We start from the raw sequence: 14,734 nt of genomic DNA, 5'->3' as shown, positions 1-14,734 counted from the left end.
TTCTCTGATTTGTTGTTCGGTTTTTGTTGCTGTTGTTGTTGTTTTGTTTGTTTTGGTTTTCTGAGACAGGGTTTTTCTGTAGCTTTGGTTCCTGTCCTGGAACTAGCTCTTGTAGACCAGGCTGGCCTCGAACTCACAGAGATCTGCCTGCCTCTGCCTCCCAAGTGCTGGGATTAAAGGCGTGTGCCACCACTGCCCGGCTGATCCACAGCATTTTTTCTTGTTTGTTTGCTTGACAGACATGGTTTTAGATATTTTTATAATGAAAATTTCTAGCTTCTTTCATTGTATATCTCTATACAATTTTTATATATATACAATGTATATATACAATTGTATATGTTTATGTGTGCTTAGAAAGTCTTTAACTTTAATTTTAGTTCTTTCTATTTTAGATATATTATATTATATATTTATTATATGATATTATATATCATTTTAAATATATATAAATGAGATTTATTATAAAGTTTTATTCACAAATTTTTTATTTTCAGTTTTGATGGACAAAAGTTTAATCTAGCTGGAGTTTAATTTAGCTGATTATAAGGCTTGTAGATACACATTTGCCAACTTGACTGATTTAATGGCGGGAGGGGGGGACTATGCTCGCCTGCTTTCCTGTGAATCCTACCTGGGGTGATGGAATCTCAACTTAGCCTCTGTGTGCTCTTCTCTGACTGTTTCTGATGTTGAATATTACTTCAGGTTTATCGGTCCTTGTTGTCCACTTTTGTAACGGTTGCTGCCTTTTAAGCTACAGCTATCTGAGTCAGCAAGCGCCCTCCTCGGCGTGGCCACAAGAGCCGCAGTCTGAGGAAATTCCGTTCCCTACTAAGAGAACTTATCTAAATCTCTTTCCTACTAATGAACGCAAGATTCAAAGGTTGAGGTAGAATCCTGCTTCCCAGAGAGGCTGAATACCAAGCTGCTCACATAGCTCACCTCCTCGCGTCTCCCAAGAAGTCCTCATGGTGCTTTTCCGCGCCCCTCCTTGTAGACCTTTCTCTGCCTGGCTCCTCCCTACAACTTCCTGTCAGCTAGCTGCGTATGCAACCTCTGGATCACAGGTGAATTTTATTTAATCAAACACATCTTTGCATCATTAAACAAATGTTCCAGAGCACAAACAAAAGTAACACACCTTAAAAAATATTCCACAACGGGCCATTTGGCAGGCTACTGCGCCTACCACCATGCCACCCGGCCTCATGGTCATTTGCATTTCACTCCTAGGAACTGCTGGCTCATTTCATTATCTCATTTATTGACTGCTTTTCAGGGTTGTTTTTTGTTTGTTTGTTTGTTTGTTTTAGCTCTTTTTACATTCTAGATATTACTCAGATGTAGAGCTAGCAGAAATCGCTTCCTGGGCTGCAGGCTGCCTCCTCAGTATTTTCCTCTGCTGAGCAATGGTTGAATTTCGTGAAATCTCATTTGTCAGTTGCTGGTGTTGTTTGCTGAGTGCCTGCAGTCATGCTCAGAAGGCGCTCACTGCACCAACAATGAAGTGTGGCCCCTGCTTATGTCTCTATCACTTGGGGAATTTCAAGCCTCATCTTCTGTTTGGTGATCACATTTGGAGCTGATTTTCTTACAGGCTAAGAGATAAGATCGAGTCCCAAGCTTTTACATGTGGTAATCCAGTTTTGCTGGCACCTTATTTTGAAGAGCCTGTTTCTTTCCCCAATGTACATGTTTGACATCTTTTCTTTAATATTAAAAAGAAGCATGCAGGGCGCTGGCAAGATGACTCAGCGGTAAAGGAACTTGCTTCCAAGCCTGATGGCCTGAGATTGGACCCAACCCCCAGGTCTCCATGGTGAAAGAAAAGAACTGATTTTTTTTTATTTTCACATATGCACCATGGCATTCACACGTGCAAGCATATCTTTTGATAGTAAGCACATGGGCACACACACAGAATAAATATTATTTTTAATTAAATATTGAGAAAAATGTTTTCTTGAAATTGAGGTTTTTCTCATATAAAAAGCTAAATATTCCTCACATTTCAAATATATCAAATTTCTTATAACTGTAAAGTATGAAAATTTGTTATACATGGAATACACACACCACGGGTATTAAAAAGAAAAAAATTATTCAATGAAAATTCAGATTTAGGAAGTAGCTACCTACAGTCTCTTATTTATATATGGATCATTCATTAGTTTGCTTTTCATGTCGCTGGGGAGTGACGGTAGACACAAGGTCATCTCTTCTACTTACCCCTGTGCTGGGATTCCCCGGACATGGCATAAGCTTTAGCCAGTAAAGCACTCGCCTCGGCAGTCTGGGGGCTGACTTCAGAAAATGAAGAAACACAGATAGAATAGGCCTGGAAAAAAGAAAACCGTGACAAGATCAGTACTGTTTTTTTTTTTAACTATAAGCTCCTGGGTCAGATCTTCTGAGTTCTAATCTCTGCTGCCACTCATTAGCCATATAACTTCAGTTGAATTAGCTATAACTGTGCTCCACTTTTCTGATCCTTAAAGGGAGATAAAATAATGATACATGCTTTAAAAATCTTTGTGGGTTAAATGAAATACATACTCAAGTGCACACAATAAAAGCAATCTATAATTTTTAACTCTTAGTTTTTGGTGTTGCTATAAGCATTGACTACTACTTTCTTCATTCTGATTTGATCAGTTTTTTGCTTGTTTATTGGTTGGTTGGTTGCGTTTTTTGAGATAGGGTTTCTCTGTTTAGCTCTGGCTGTCCTGGAACTCCCTCTGTAGACCAGGCTGGCCTCAAACTCTGTGATCCACTTGGCTCTGCCTCCGGAATGCTGGGATTAAAGATGTGCACCACCACTGCCTGGCTTGACCACAGTTTTAAAAGTTCCTTGAATTCAAAACTCATGTCTGGCACCGAAGCAGGTCCTCTTGTGTTTCTCCCCATTGCCTGGTGTCTATAATCTTGGGCTGTCTAACTGTTCTCCACGCCTTTTCTTAACTCTATGGGTTTCAACATAAGACCATGGGACTGTGCTACTATTTTTCCCATGTACAAAGTCCAGCATGTCTATACATCTGTGCCAAAAGCAACATTGCCACGTTTTATTCAAAAGAGAGAAAGGTGAATTTAACTAACAGTTCAAGCACATTTTAAATGGAAGTGCCTTAAATGGTTTTTATATCACAGACTCGAAATTTGTTCCTTTGTTTTGGTTTGCCTCAAGTATTTGTCAGTTTAGTTACCTCCAAGTGAGATATACTTTATTTGTTTAACCTTAAATTTGGAAATAAAATCAGCTGCAATGATCTTAAAGGTCATCTGATGTAACAAAATACCGTGAGTTTTATGTAGGAGGCCTATTTTAGGATTACTATTTTTGTGAACAGACACCATGACAACAGCAGCTTTTATGATGGAAAACATTAACTGGGCTGGCTTACAGGTCAGAGGTTTAGTCCCTTACTGTCACAGCAGGAAACATGGTGCCATGCCGGCAGACATGGTGCTGGAGAAGGAGCTGAGAGTCCTACATCTGGATCCACAGGCAACAGGAAGTGAACTATCTAATCACACTGTGTGGGGATTGAGCACATATGAGACCTTGAAGCCCACCTCCTCAGTGATACATTTCCTCCAACAAGGTCACACCTAATCCAACAAGGCCACACCTCCTAATAGGGCTGTTCTCTATGAGCCAAGCATTAAAAATTATTATTTATTATTGTCACTATTATTATTTGTTTGTGCAAGCAAATATACATGTATAGACACGTGTGGAGGTCAGAGGGCTACTCTGTGGAATCTACTGTTTCCTTCCACTTTCACATGGGTTCCGGGATCAAACTTTGGTCACCAGCCTTCCCTTTTCATCTTCTTCAAGTCAACTTCAGCTGCCCCTTTGTGTTTTTCCTTTTGGGTTGGACTTAGGTTTGGTTTCCTCCTAGCACTGACAGAGATGAGAAGCCTAGGAGAGGATGTGTTATTTCCCAGTTAGGTGACAGAACATATATGTTCACTAGAGTCAGGGACCTCTGGTCAGGTTTTTTTAGGTTTGAGGCTGTTGTTTGGAAGAAAGTCAAGGTTAACATGTATGGTAGTTGAATGTAATTGGCCCCCATAATCTCATAGGTTGTGGCACTATTAGGAGGTATAGCTTTGTTAGAGTGGGTACAGCCTTGTTGGAGGAACTGTATCACTACGGGGGTGGGCTTTAAGGCTTCCCATGCTCAGGATATCTCCCAGAGTCTCAGTCAACTTCCTGTTACCTACAAGATGTAGGACTCTCAGCTATTCCTCCAGAACAACGTCTTCTTGCATGCTGCCATGCTTCCTGCCATGATGATAATGGACTGACCCTCTGAAACTTAAGTGAGTCCCCTCAATTAAACATTTTCCTTATAAGAGTTGCTGTGGTCATGGTGTTTCTTCATAGCAACAAAAACCCTAACTAAGACAACATGGAACCAATTCTGCCCCTTAAGATGTTACGGTTAAAGTAAAGAACCAATCTTATCTCCTTGTTATAAGAAGCCACTGGGCCTGGACTCAAACAAGGCCACCTTGCCAAAGAACCAACCTGCTGCAAATACTGGATGGCCTGCTCATGGTTCTTCCTCAGCTGCTCAATCTGAGCGACTTCTTCATACAGACTAATCAGATCAGATGTGCCATGACCCTTGGCAGTGATGACATTGCCAATGGCTTTTTCAAAGTATGCCAGAGCTAGGCTCATCCTGTGCATGGCCAAGGAGGCTCTACAAGAAAAGGAGAGAAGGTGGAAAGTCACACGGAGGTCACTTTCTTTGCAGACACGGAAGGAATTAATCCCAAGAAGAATTTATCTTCATAGACAAATCATCTGGATGGTTGGCTCAAAATCCAGCATTGCTTTAAATAAACTCCCATTATCCTGAATTTTGCCCACAAGGTCCCACAAACTACCAGCATTTGCTTAACCCATGAATATGTTTGGTTCTCATACAATTTCTATAAAAATAGAAAAATGTCACCCAGAAATTTATAAAATGGGATAATTTATTCATAAACACTGACTGTGAATCTTGTAATACCAGTAAAGGTGGGGTAAAGCACAAGCCCTAATGACTCAGCAAAAAGCCTGAGACTGCAATCGTACATGCCATACATATGGAACACATGAGACTGGTTTATATGTGGGACTGATAACGGATAAAACTAGCAGTCATGTGCATGTGAGCTGTGACAGTGGAATGAGAAGCTAGGCATCAGCATGCCATGCACCTCCTCTGCCTCACAGGCAGACACATTTCCATGCTTTTTCAGGACAGGCGGGAGGCTTCTCAGTAGGGCAGTACTTATGATGCAAAAGTAGACTCCAAAGCCAAGGACAATGGCACTGGTTTTGATCCTACTGCATGTACTAGCTTTGTGGGAGCCTAGCCTGTTTGGATGCTCACCTTCCTAGACCTGGATGGAGGGGGGAGGACCTTGGACTTCCCACAGGGCAGGGAACCCTGACTGCTCTTCAGACTGGAGAGGGAGGGGGAAAGGAGTGGGGAGAGGGGGAGGGAAATGGGAGGGGGGAGGAGGCGGAAATTTTTTTCAATAATAATAATAAAAAAATAATGTTTCACCTTAGTTAGCAACAATAATGTTTCACCTTAGTTAGCAACAATGTTTCGCCTTGGCAACAATGTTTTGCCTTAGTTAGCAACAATGTTTCACCTTAGCCAGCAACAATGTTTTACCTTGGTTAGCAACAATGTTTCGCCTTGGTTAGCGACAATGTTTCATCTTGGTTAGCAACAATGTTTCGCCTTAGTTAGCTACAATGTTTCACCTTAGTGACAATAATGTTTCGCCTTAGTTAGCAACAATAATGTTTCGCCTTAGTCCGTTTACCTTAGTTAGTTAGTTCTCTGTTCATTTGAACAAGATTTCCTTCCACCTTTCTCACTGCGTGAGAATGAGCTCAACTGTTAATTATGGAACTGGCCTGTGTACCTCCACCTGGAAAAATAAAGAAAAGAAAATGCAAGAGCAAAACAAAAAAAAAAAAAAAAAAAAAAAAAACGTAGACTCCAACAGAGGCTTCTCCAGAATTGCCTTTTCTTGCCCTCCTGTTGTCTTTATCTCTCTAATAGGAGACACGAAGACCCTGTAACACTCAGCCCGAGACTACCTATCAGAAAAAAAAAGGTGTCTGAAGAGTTCCAGACAGCACAGGTAGAGTTTAGAACTGGAAAGTTAAGACTGTAGAAGGCGAGAGACTCTGAAAGATGGTACTGTAAGACCCTCAAGCAAAGATCTAGAGAGCCATCAATGTTTAAAAGATGAGGACCTGACTCCTGAGACGCAGGAGATGCCATACCATCTACTGTAAGACAACAGGACTCAAAGCCTCTGCCCGAGTGCCTGGAGCTACAAATTTCTGGCTTCTAAAGTCATAAACTCTAGGTGTGAGGGCTTAAAGCCTCTGGGTTTGTGAGTCCCCAAAATGCTTGGCTAAATGTGACGGCCCACAGTGTATGTCCAGAACTGATGATGCAGAAGCCGGAGGAGTCGTATAAATTTAGGAGAACAGCCTAAGCGACAGAGCTGAGTTTGACTCAATAAAAAGGAACTCAGGGCTGCCTATTTGTGACTTGCACCTGAAGAGAGCCAAGGCCTGCCAACTAGCCATTCTGGCAGACGGATCTTGTCACGAAGATGATGATGAGGGATAAAGGTCACTGGTAGGTTATCTAATCAATCTTCTGACAAATACTTATATCAACCAGACAAGTGCTTTTCTTGACTAAAAGTATTTCTCTTGTTCTTCAGACATTAAGAATGGCTCCCAGCAAGAGCTTTGAAGGAAATATTAGCAAGTTGTTTGACCTTGACAATCTTGCCTTAGTATCTCTACCCTTCAATGGAAAAAGGCATTACTAGAATCAAATATAGCAGCATGGTGCAGAAAATAAGCTACAAACTCAGATGTTTCAATGACAAGCCAAGTTCTTAAACTCATTCTGTCACCTTCAGTTAATCTTTCTCTGCCTTGTTTTCTTATCTGTCAAATAAAACTATTAAAAATGCCAACCCTCATAGGTTACAGCCAGGCCTGAATGAAATAAAATTCCAAAGCACTCAGAACAGGGTGTGCTATGTGTTATACTTAGTAAGCCTTCTAACAGTACACACACAAAACAGATACTCAAAGACTGTGGTGTGGATGAGCAAAATAAACACTAGAATTGATTGAGAAAAGGAAACACAGGTTTGTTTCTCGTAAGGCAGAGCACTTTAAGTACTGCCCTTGGGGACAGCAGGAGACATTCACCAGACTCTAACCATGTCCCGTTTGACTTCTAGAGTCATGGCTGTTTTGAGGAGGCAGATATGACGCACGTATTTCATTTACTCATCATTCCACCATCTGCCCTCGCATGCCAAGTGCTTATAGCTTTTAGAAAGATTTCTTTCCAGGATGTGATGATATTTGAAAAATCTGAGGAGCAGTAAACTTTTATCATTTCTTTTTCCTAATAATCTGATGGGCCCACTCTCTAAATACTCGATTCTCAGAGGGTCCTTAACTCAACTCAGAACAGTTTTGAGTCTTGCTCTGGCTTGAACACACACCGTGGGCTTTGTTTCTACACAGGACAGTGCTTTCCCTAAGCGCGCATGTCTGTCCACAGCTCTGGTAGTCGTCTTAAGTGTTCTTTCCTTATCTGCTAAGATGCCACACTTGATGGCAAAAGTAAGGGGCAACTCAGAAAAACAAACCAACCCCAAAGTAAACCCAAGAGTGTTACGGTACTGCAGGGCAAAGGGAGGTGGGCTCAGCTCACAGATCAGCTATGTCTTAGTGAAGTCACCTTCGAGCAGCAGTGCCCAGCCTTCCTAATGCTGCCACTCCAACTCATGCGGGGATCCCGAATGATAAGATTATGTTTCTGTTATTTCATAACTGTTAGGAATCATAATGTAAGTATCTGAAAATGCAAGATGTGTTTTGTGACCCCAAGGGATCACAACCCACAGGTGAGTAAGACTCACTGCCTTCGACCAATTGCTCAGCCTCAACTCAGTCTCTCGGCTCTCGGAGGAAACTGCAATCTTACTGACCACCTTAATGGCGGCTTTGAGGATTAAGCATGGCAGTGTACCGTAAACTCACATAACCAATTGGTATGTATGACCTTTTCTATTATCCATTGAGCTCTGGGCTATATGCTCTGAACATTTCCCTCCTTTTATGAGGTCAGAGACCAAGGGAGGAAAAATCCCAGACCTCATTCATAAAAAGCTTCTGCTTCTTTATGACCAGATCTTACCTGCCCAAAGCAATGGTTAGGTCTTTCTCTGAGATTTGGCTTCCACCAATGCCTCCATTGTTTAACTCTTTCAGTTCCTTCATGTTTCTGTCCGCTTTCTGCAGGTGGATATAAGCCTGTTTGCCTGTGGGGCAGTCAAGGGAAATGCCAAGCACACTAACGGTCACTGTACAGGGAGGGCAGTCTATCAGTTCACCAAAGGTGCCCCTGAGAAAGCAAAGCAGCATTTGAAAATAGGTATTTATTTAACTGTGTTCTCGATTCTCCATGTGGATGTCATCAAGAAGGGAGAATTCTCTGGAAAAGAACACAGCCTTGGGTTTCCTGTGGCAGCTGCCTGAATCAAGGTCTGGAATGGCAAGTGTCTGCGAGAACTAACAGAAACTGTAATTTATACTAGATTTCCTTTAGAGACACTGACTGCCTGACAATAGTTACACATTTTCACCAAACTGTTTCATAGCAATGGGAAATGAGAGGAACTAATTATGCTGAAAGGGACTTTTTGGTTCATTTCAAAAATCCAAGAAAAGCAGGTTTGGGGCCAGAGGCAAATAGCAGGAAGAAAATCCCCTTAATTCCCAGACATCCTTCCATTTCCTGAATTTCAGTCTCTGCCCACTGAGGGTGCAACAACAGAAGACCACATATCAGCTCTACAAGCCGACAGACCCAGCATAGAAGAGGGGGTACGTGGGGAGAACTGGGGCCTTCTGAGCTCGGAATGTCCAAAATCACTCAGGAACTCTACTTCTCTGGTCATCTCCCGAGAGGGGAGAATATACAAAGATCAAAACCACACGTGTTTTGAGGACAGACATTTGATATCACTTTGCTCTCTGGTGTCCGGAAAAGTCTGTGTATCAAGAGCTTGTGTACTAGCATGATCCTACTGGAAGACGGGGGAACCCTGATGAAGTGCAGATGCCCTTGATGGACATGGTGGGTTTCCAGAACCTTCCTCCTTCTTTCTCATTTCCTCCCTGGCTATAAAGAAAGTGTTTTTTCTTCACTAGGCACTCCTGCATGTGTACCTTTTTAGGTGGACCTTGTGGAGGACCTAGCTGTTAGATCCCCGTTTAACAGGAGCCAGTTCCATTTTCCGCCCTCCCATTTGGCACATGGTCTATAACCTTCATCTCCAGATCCACCTGGGAAAGAAAGGATATCGGTTTTGCAGGAGCCAGGCGATCCCCAGAGTATAGTAGAGCATGACCAGAGCTCCCAGAATTTCCTTTTTCTCCTTGTCTGGGGTTATGTTTCGCTTCCAGGTCAGCAGCGTGCCCCTGGCTGACTCAGCGTGTTTCTTGGCCTGAGATGGGAGGCCTGAGGAAGGTTACAGAGGTGTCAAAGAAGTTAGGGAATGTCAAGAAAAAAAAAAGACAATACATAAAGCATGTCCCAGTAAAGGGTATTCCTCAAAGAGCAGAAGGCAGACAGTATGGTTGTCAGGTATGGGTCTTAATCTAGTGAATCTCAGTATTTGGGGTGTTTAGATAGCACAGACCCCCATTTCTAACCTAGACCTAGTAAGCTGGACTCTCTAGATGAACAGGCCCGGGAAGTGATATTTTGAACTCCACAGATGATCTTTATGCAGCCTCCCTGGCACTGACCTGTGGACCTCAGTTTAGAAATCCCTAACTGAGAAGGGTGGGAGCTGAGCAGCCCCTCCGAAAAGTTGTTGCAAATGCATGTGACCTTTTCAACTTGCAAGCTTCTCCATCTGCCATCCGAGTAGCAAATGATACTCATTATGAAAGCTGCCCCTTACTAAGCACATGGAGACATACGGGGCTAGCTGTCAGCTTTCTGGAAAATACATTCTATAAATATAAGGGGTTAGGAATGTAATTACTTCCATCTGAGGTTCCTTTTTGTCCAATCCAAGATGAAGCTGGTCATAGTAATTGGTCACACACACACACACACACACACACACACACACACACACACACACCAATTCTAAGTGCAGTGAGGCTCCTCACTAGGGAAATGTAGGGAATGCCAAGTCCCAGCTAGACGGAACTGGCGGGGGGTTTCCTCTTGTTTTCTAAAAAAAAAAAAAAAAAAAAAAAAAAAAATGGTGTTCCCAAGAACTTATCCAAGCTATTTGTCCTTTTAACAGAGGTAGAAGGCAGACTTGAGAACACTGCCTGTTGGATTACTGCCTCATCATCGACCCTGACTCACATCTTTCCTTTTCCCCATGGGAAAAGAAAAGGGCCAGATACCACCCTGTTTCCTTCCACTCTACAGAAAACTAGAAGCAGCGCTCACTTTCGGCCCTCTCTGCAGGCATCTAGGGCTGGCAACCATGGTCATTCCTGCCAAGTAGGCCTCTTGAGCCCTGAATCCTCACTTCACACCACTGGCTTGTTCCTAAACTATTCTGCTTTGCCTTTGTCCTTCGAGCATGGTTTCATCGCGTGAATCCAACTCAGTTTTCAACCAGGGTAATCAGAAAGGACTGGCCGATGGCGCCCACAGACCTCATATGTTCTAAATGCGCAAGACCTTATTGGGTTGCAACAATAAAAGGAACAAAGGCTTTTCTGGAACAGCCCTGAACATGATCCTGAACCCCAAGGCTTCAACTTGGTACTCTGTACCGATCGCCCCCAAACTTGTGTTTTCCTAGCTGCGGATCTACTTTTTAGTTGCTCACAATTCTAGTTTGTTCTCTGTTGCTGGATAAACATGACCGCAAGCACCATGAGGAGGAAAGTTTTATGTGTCTTTCAGCAAAGACTCTCACCATTTGGGTCTGAAGAGAGCCTGCAATGTACTCAATAAGGAGTTTTACATAGGGAAAAAAACATAGTTCCCACTTACCTTGTTCCAGAATGCCTCAATATGTTGAAGATATTTATTGACCCCTCATTGAAAAGTTCTGAACTCAGAGATTTTACTTGGGTTCCAGTTTTAGCAAATGCATTCCAGCTTGTAGCTCTGTACCAGAAAACTCTTGGGTCAGCCTTCCGCATGAGCTGAGTGTTTTCACCTGGGTGTCAGCTCCCCATTGTTCTGCCCTTTCTCACTGTGCCTTACCATCTTAGCCACAAACTAGCACCTACAGTCCTTCAAAGGATTTGTGAGTACTAAAAACTGCTACCTTGGCACACAGTGAACAATCAATAACTATTGTCACTGTCATCATCTTTTTTTATGAGGTACGCTGTCTCCTGTGCCCACGGAGTTCCCCCTTTCCCTTGATGAGATGTGGCATGGTATTAAGTAGGGGCCCTCCCAGTCATCCAAGCCCCAAGGGAGGGCTCAGTTTGCCCTCACAGGCTGGCCCAGCAAGACCTGGCTGGGGAAAGCAAGTACCTCTCAGAGTCAGGTAACCATAAGCCAGGTTGGCTAAAGCCTGAGCACACTTCCAGTGTTCTGTCCCAAAAATAATCCGAGAAAGGATGAAACACCGAATCAGCTCCTTGTTTGCTTTGATATTCTGCAGAGAGGGAAAAATGTCAGTTTAGGGAAGGAAGAAAGTCTGGGGCCCCTCACTAGAGGGTAGGACAACATTGGCCTGGAATCTTTTTTTACCATTCTGTTTCATCACCGAGTCTGGTTGGCTCCCCCTTACACAAATATCCCAAAAACCAAGCTTTTCTCATTTCCGCTTTGAGTTTGTCATGTCTCAGCCACCCCCAGCTTTATGTGGCTGGACAGTAACCCTCCTGACTGCTGCCTCCCTTGTCTGCCACACTCTCTCTTCTATCTGTCAGCCAGAGAGCTTCCTTTAGCACGTGTCATGGAAAACTTTCATCACAAATAGAGAGAGCAGGTTAAATAGCATCGTTAGTTTCCTGTTTCCTGTCATTGCCACTCCTACTCAAGCCTATATTCCCCATACCTTTTCCATCTGTAACACTGAAGAAAATCTAGATTATTTTATCTATTAGTAATCTCGTGGGTAGATGAGAAACAACCACAAAATCATTATCACCAAAACATTAGCAGTGATTTCTTAATATCAAATAGAGTAATAAACCCAATATTTTGAAAGGATTTTGTTTGTTTGTTTGTTTTGTTTTTTGAGACAGGGTTCCTCTGTGTAACTTTGGAGGCGGTCCTGGAACTCACTATGTAGACCAGGCTGGCCTCAAACTTACAGAGATCTGCCTGCCTCTGTCTCCCGAGTGCTGGGATTAAAGGCATGTTTTATTGTTTGGTGTTTTGAGACAGAGTCTTGCTATGTAGCTCAGGCTGGTCTTAAATTTATGATCCTCTTGTCTCTACCTCAAGAATGTTGAGTGGAACCATGCCCAGGTTATCTTTAAAAACAAAGAAAACAAGCAAGCAAAACAAAACGACGAACCAAACAAAAACTTGTAGGCACAACTACTTTGTAAATATAGCACACTCTTCTGTCAGAAGTTAATATTTGCTTGTCTTGTTTCCTGATATTAGCACACATTTTCCACCCTTGCTCCCTCACATGTTAGCTGGAATACTTCTCTGAATTGAAATTCCTCAGGGCTGGTGAGCTGGCTGAGTAGACTAAAGCACTTGCTGCCTAAAACTGCAAACCTGGTGATCTAAGGCTCAATCCCCGGATCCCATGTAAAGCTGGAAAGAATTGACTCCACAACGCTGTCCTCTCCTCGCTACATGTGCTCTGACGCAGGCACAGGTGCACAGACAGACACACAGTCGTCAAGAATGATAAACAGAAATTTCACCCTCCTACTTTTTTTTGGCTGCCCAGTAGAACAGTTTGTAATGAAAAGGCAGGCTACATGATCATTCTTTCTCTTTGCCTACCCACTTTCAGAACAACAAGCTTGCTCATGGGCTTCCTCCAATGGCAAGCAAGTACGTTATTGTAATTATTATAAACTTAAATGCTCTTAAAAATTTTGTGTGGCAACATAATCTTTTAAGAGTATAATTAGCTTATGTTACTGTCCTGTATATATAAATCATCCCTTTCTATTTTTAAGGAAATCCAAAGTCTTTACCATAGCCTCCACATGCTCAGTATGACCGTACACTGATCACTTCCTTAATTTTCTACCCCTTCCCATTCTCGCCTTTCTCTCAATGCTGCAAGCATACTGCCCAGCTGCCCCTAGACAGGGCAAATGAGCTTCCACAGTGGGCTCCCCTGCCTGAGATGCTCTTGTGAGTGCTTGGGTCTCTCGCTTTTATTGTGTTCACCTCAGAGGCTGTTCTTGGCTACTGTCCTAAAATAGCCTGTTCCTTACCTGCTTTATTTTTAATCCACGGTACTCCCATCTGATACTGTTGTTGGTTTACTATCTGCCTCCCCAAATAGACTCTAACTTCCTTAAGAAGTTTATTCCTGCCAGGTGTGATGGTTCATACCTTTAATCTCAGCACTCAGGTGGCAGAGGTGGGTAGATCTCTGTGAGCTAGGGACCAGCCTGGTCTACACAGTGAGAGCCAGGACAGCCAGAGCTATACAGTGAGACCCTGTATTAAAACAACCAGAAAGGGAGGGGTTTTTCCCTCTCATTCACTGTTATAGGACTGTGCACAGAGAAGGTATACTCACAGCATCCAATGAATGGACCATCTCTTGTAATAAGTATAACAATAAGGTAAGAGAGGGAGCTCGGCAGAGAGCTCTAGAAGACCACAAACCACACATTTGTGTTGTCATGCATTTCAGTGACTTTACATAGTCATCCAGTGGCTACAGTGGTCATCAACTCCAGACATTAATTTTTAGGTGAAGCCAAAATAGCCCTTTAAGGAATCAAGAGCTAAAGTTCTAGTCAATCTGTGATGTGTGCTGGCTACATTGCTTTGGGGAAGGTCAACCAAATCCCAGCTCCCTTCCCTGAAATTTGGAAACCTGTACCACCTACCTTAAAGAGTTATTGCAAGAAGACAATCAGTTCATGTTCACATGATCCAAATTTGTTAAGAGTCATCTAGTTATATCCTTCCTAAAATATAGTAACCCTTCATAGGGATCCACAGACTGCCTCCTTTCGACTCCTACATTTTCTACATCAACCAGGTACTTCTGCTTCTTCTGATGCAAGCCACAAGCAAGGGACATCACCCCATACTTTAAAAATATCCAGTCAGCATTTTGGAGAGTTCATCAAGGGATAACCATAACAAACACTGAGCTCTATTATGAGTATAAAACCAAGTACCAGGAAAACTGCCAGCAGGAGGAGTCCAGAGCCCTGGATCGGGCTGGCTAACCCTTAGCAGTTTACATCACTCTTACACTCCTTGTCCATACATGGCGATACACAGATTAATGGAAATGGATTAAATTAAGATATAAAAGCTAGCCAATAAGAAGTTAGAGCTAATGGGCCAAGCAATGATTTAAATAACATAGTTTCTGTGTGATTATTTCGGGTCTGAGCAGCCATTAAACAAACTAGCAGCTTCTTACAATATGTCTGATTCTACTGCGATCATGACATCCTACCTACATCAATTATCTGCTTGACCACTGCTGTTCTCGGCCT

General features: G+C 42.8%; 1 protein-coding gene across 1 annotated transcript in view; it reads right to left on the bottom strand.

The window, feature by feature from the left end:
* Ttc23l (tetratricopeptide repeat domain 23 like) overlaps positions 1–14,734 on the bottom strand; it is a 44,160-nt gene that overhangs the window by 21,061 nt on the left and 8,365 nt on the right. The window contains exons 4-8 of the mRNA XM_057790190.1: positions 11,601–11,724; positions 9,440–9,596; positions 8,271–8,396; positions 4,544–4,721; positions 2,233–2,341 (exon numbers count right to left, since the gene is read on the bottom strand). Of these exons, the coding sequence (XP_057646173.1) occupies positions 2,233–2,341; positions 4,544–4,721; positions 8,271–8,396; positions 9,440–9,596; positions 11,601–11,724 (694 nt within the window). The remainder of the gene's footprint in view (positions 1–2,232; positions 2,342–4,543; positions 4,722–8,270; positions 8,397–9,439; positions 9,597–11,600; positions 11,725–14,734) is intronic.

The sequence above is a fragment of the Chionomys nivalis genome, chromosome 15 (assembly GCF_950005125.1).
Source record: "Chionomys nivalis chromosome 15, mChiNiv1.1, whole genome shotgun sequence".
Lineage (NCBI taxonomy): Eukaryota > Metazoa > Chordata > Mammalia > Rodentia > Cricetidae > Chionomys > Chionomys nivalis.
Note: the sequence above shows the minus strand (reverse complement) of the source record. Positions and strands in the feature narration are given on the sequence as shown.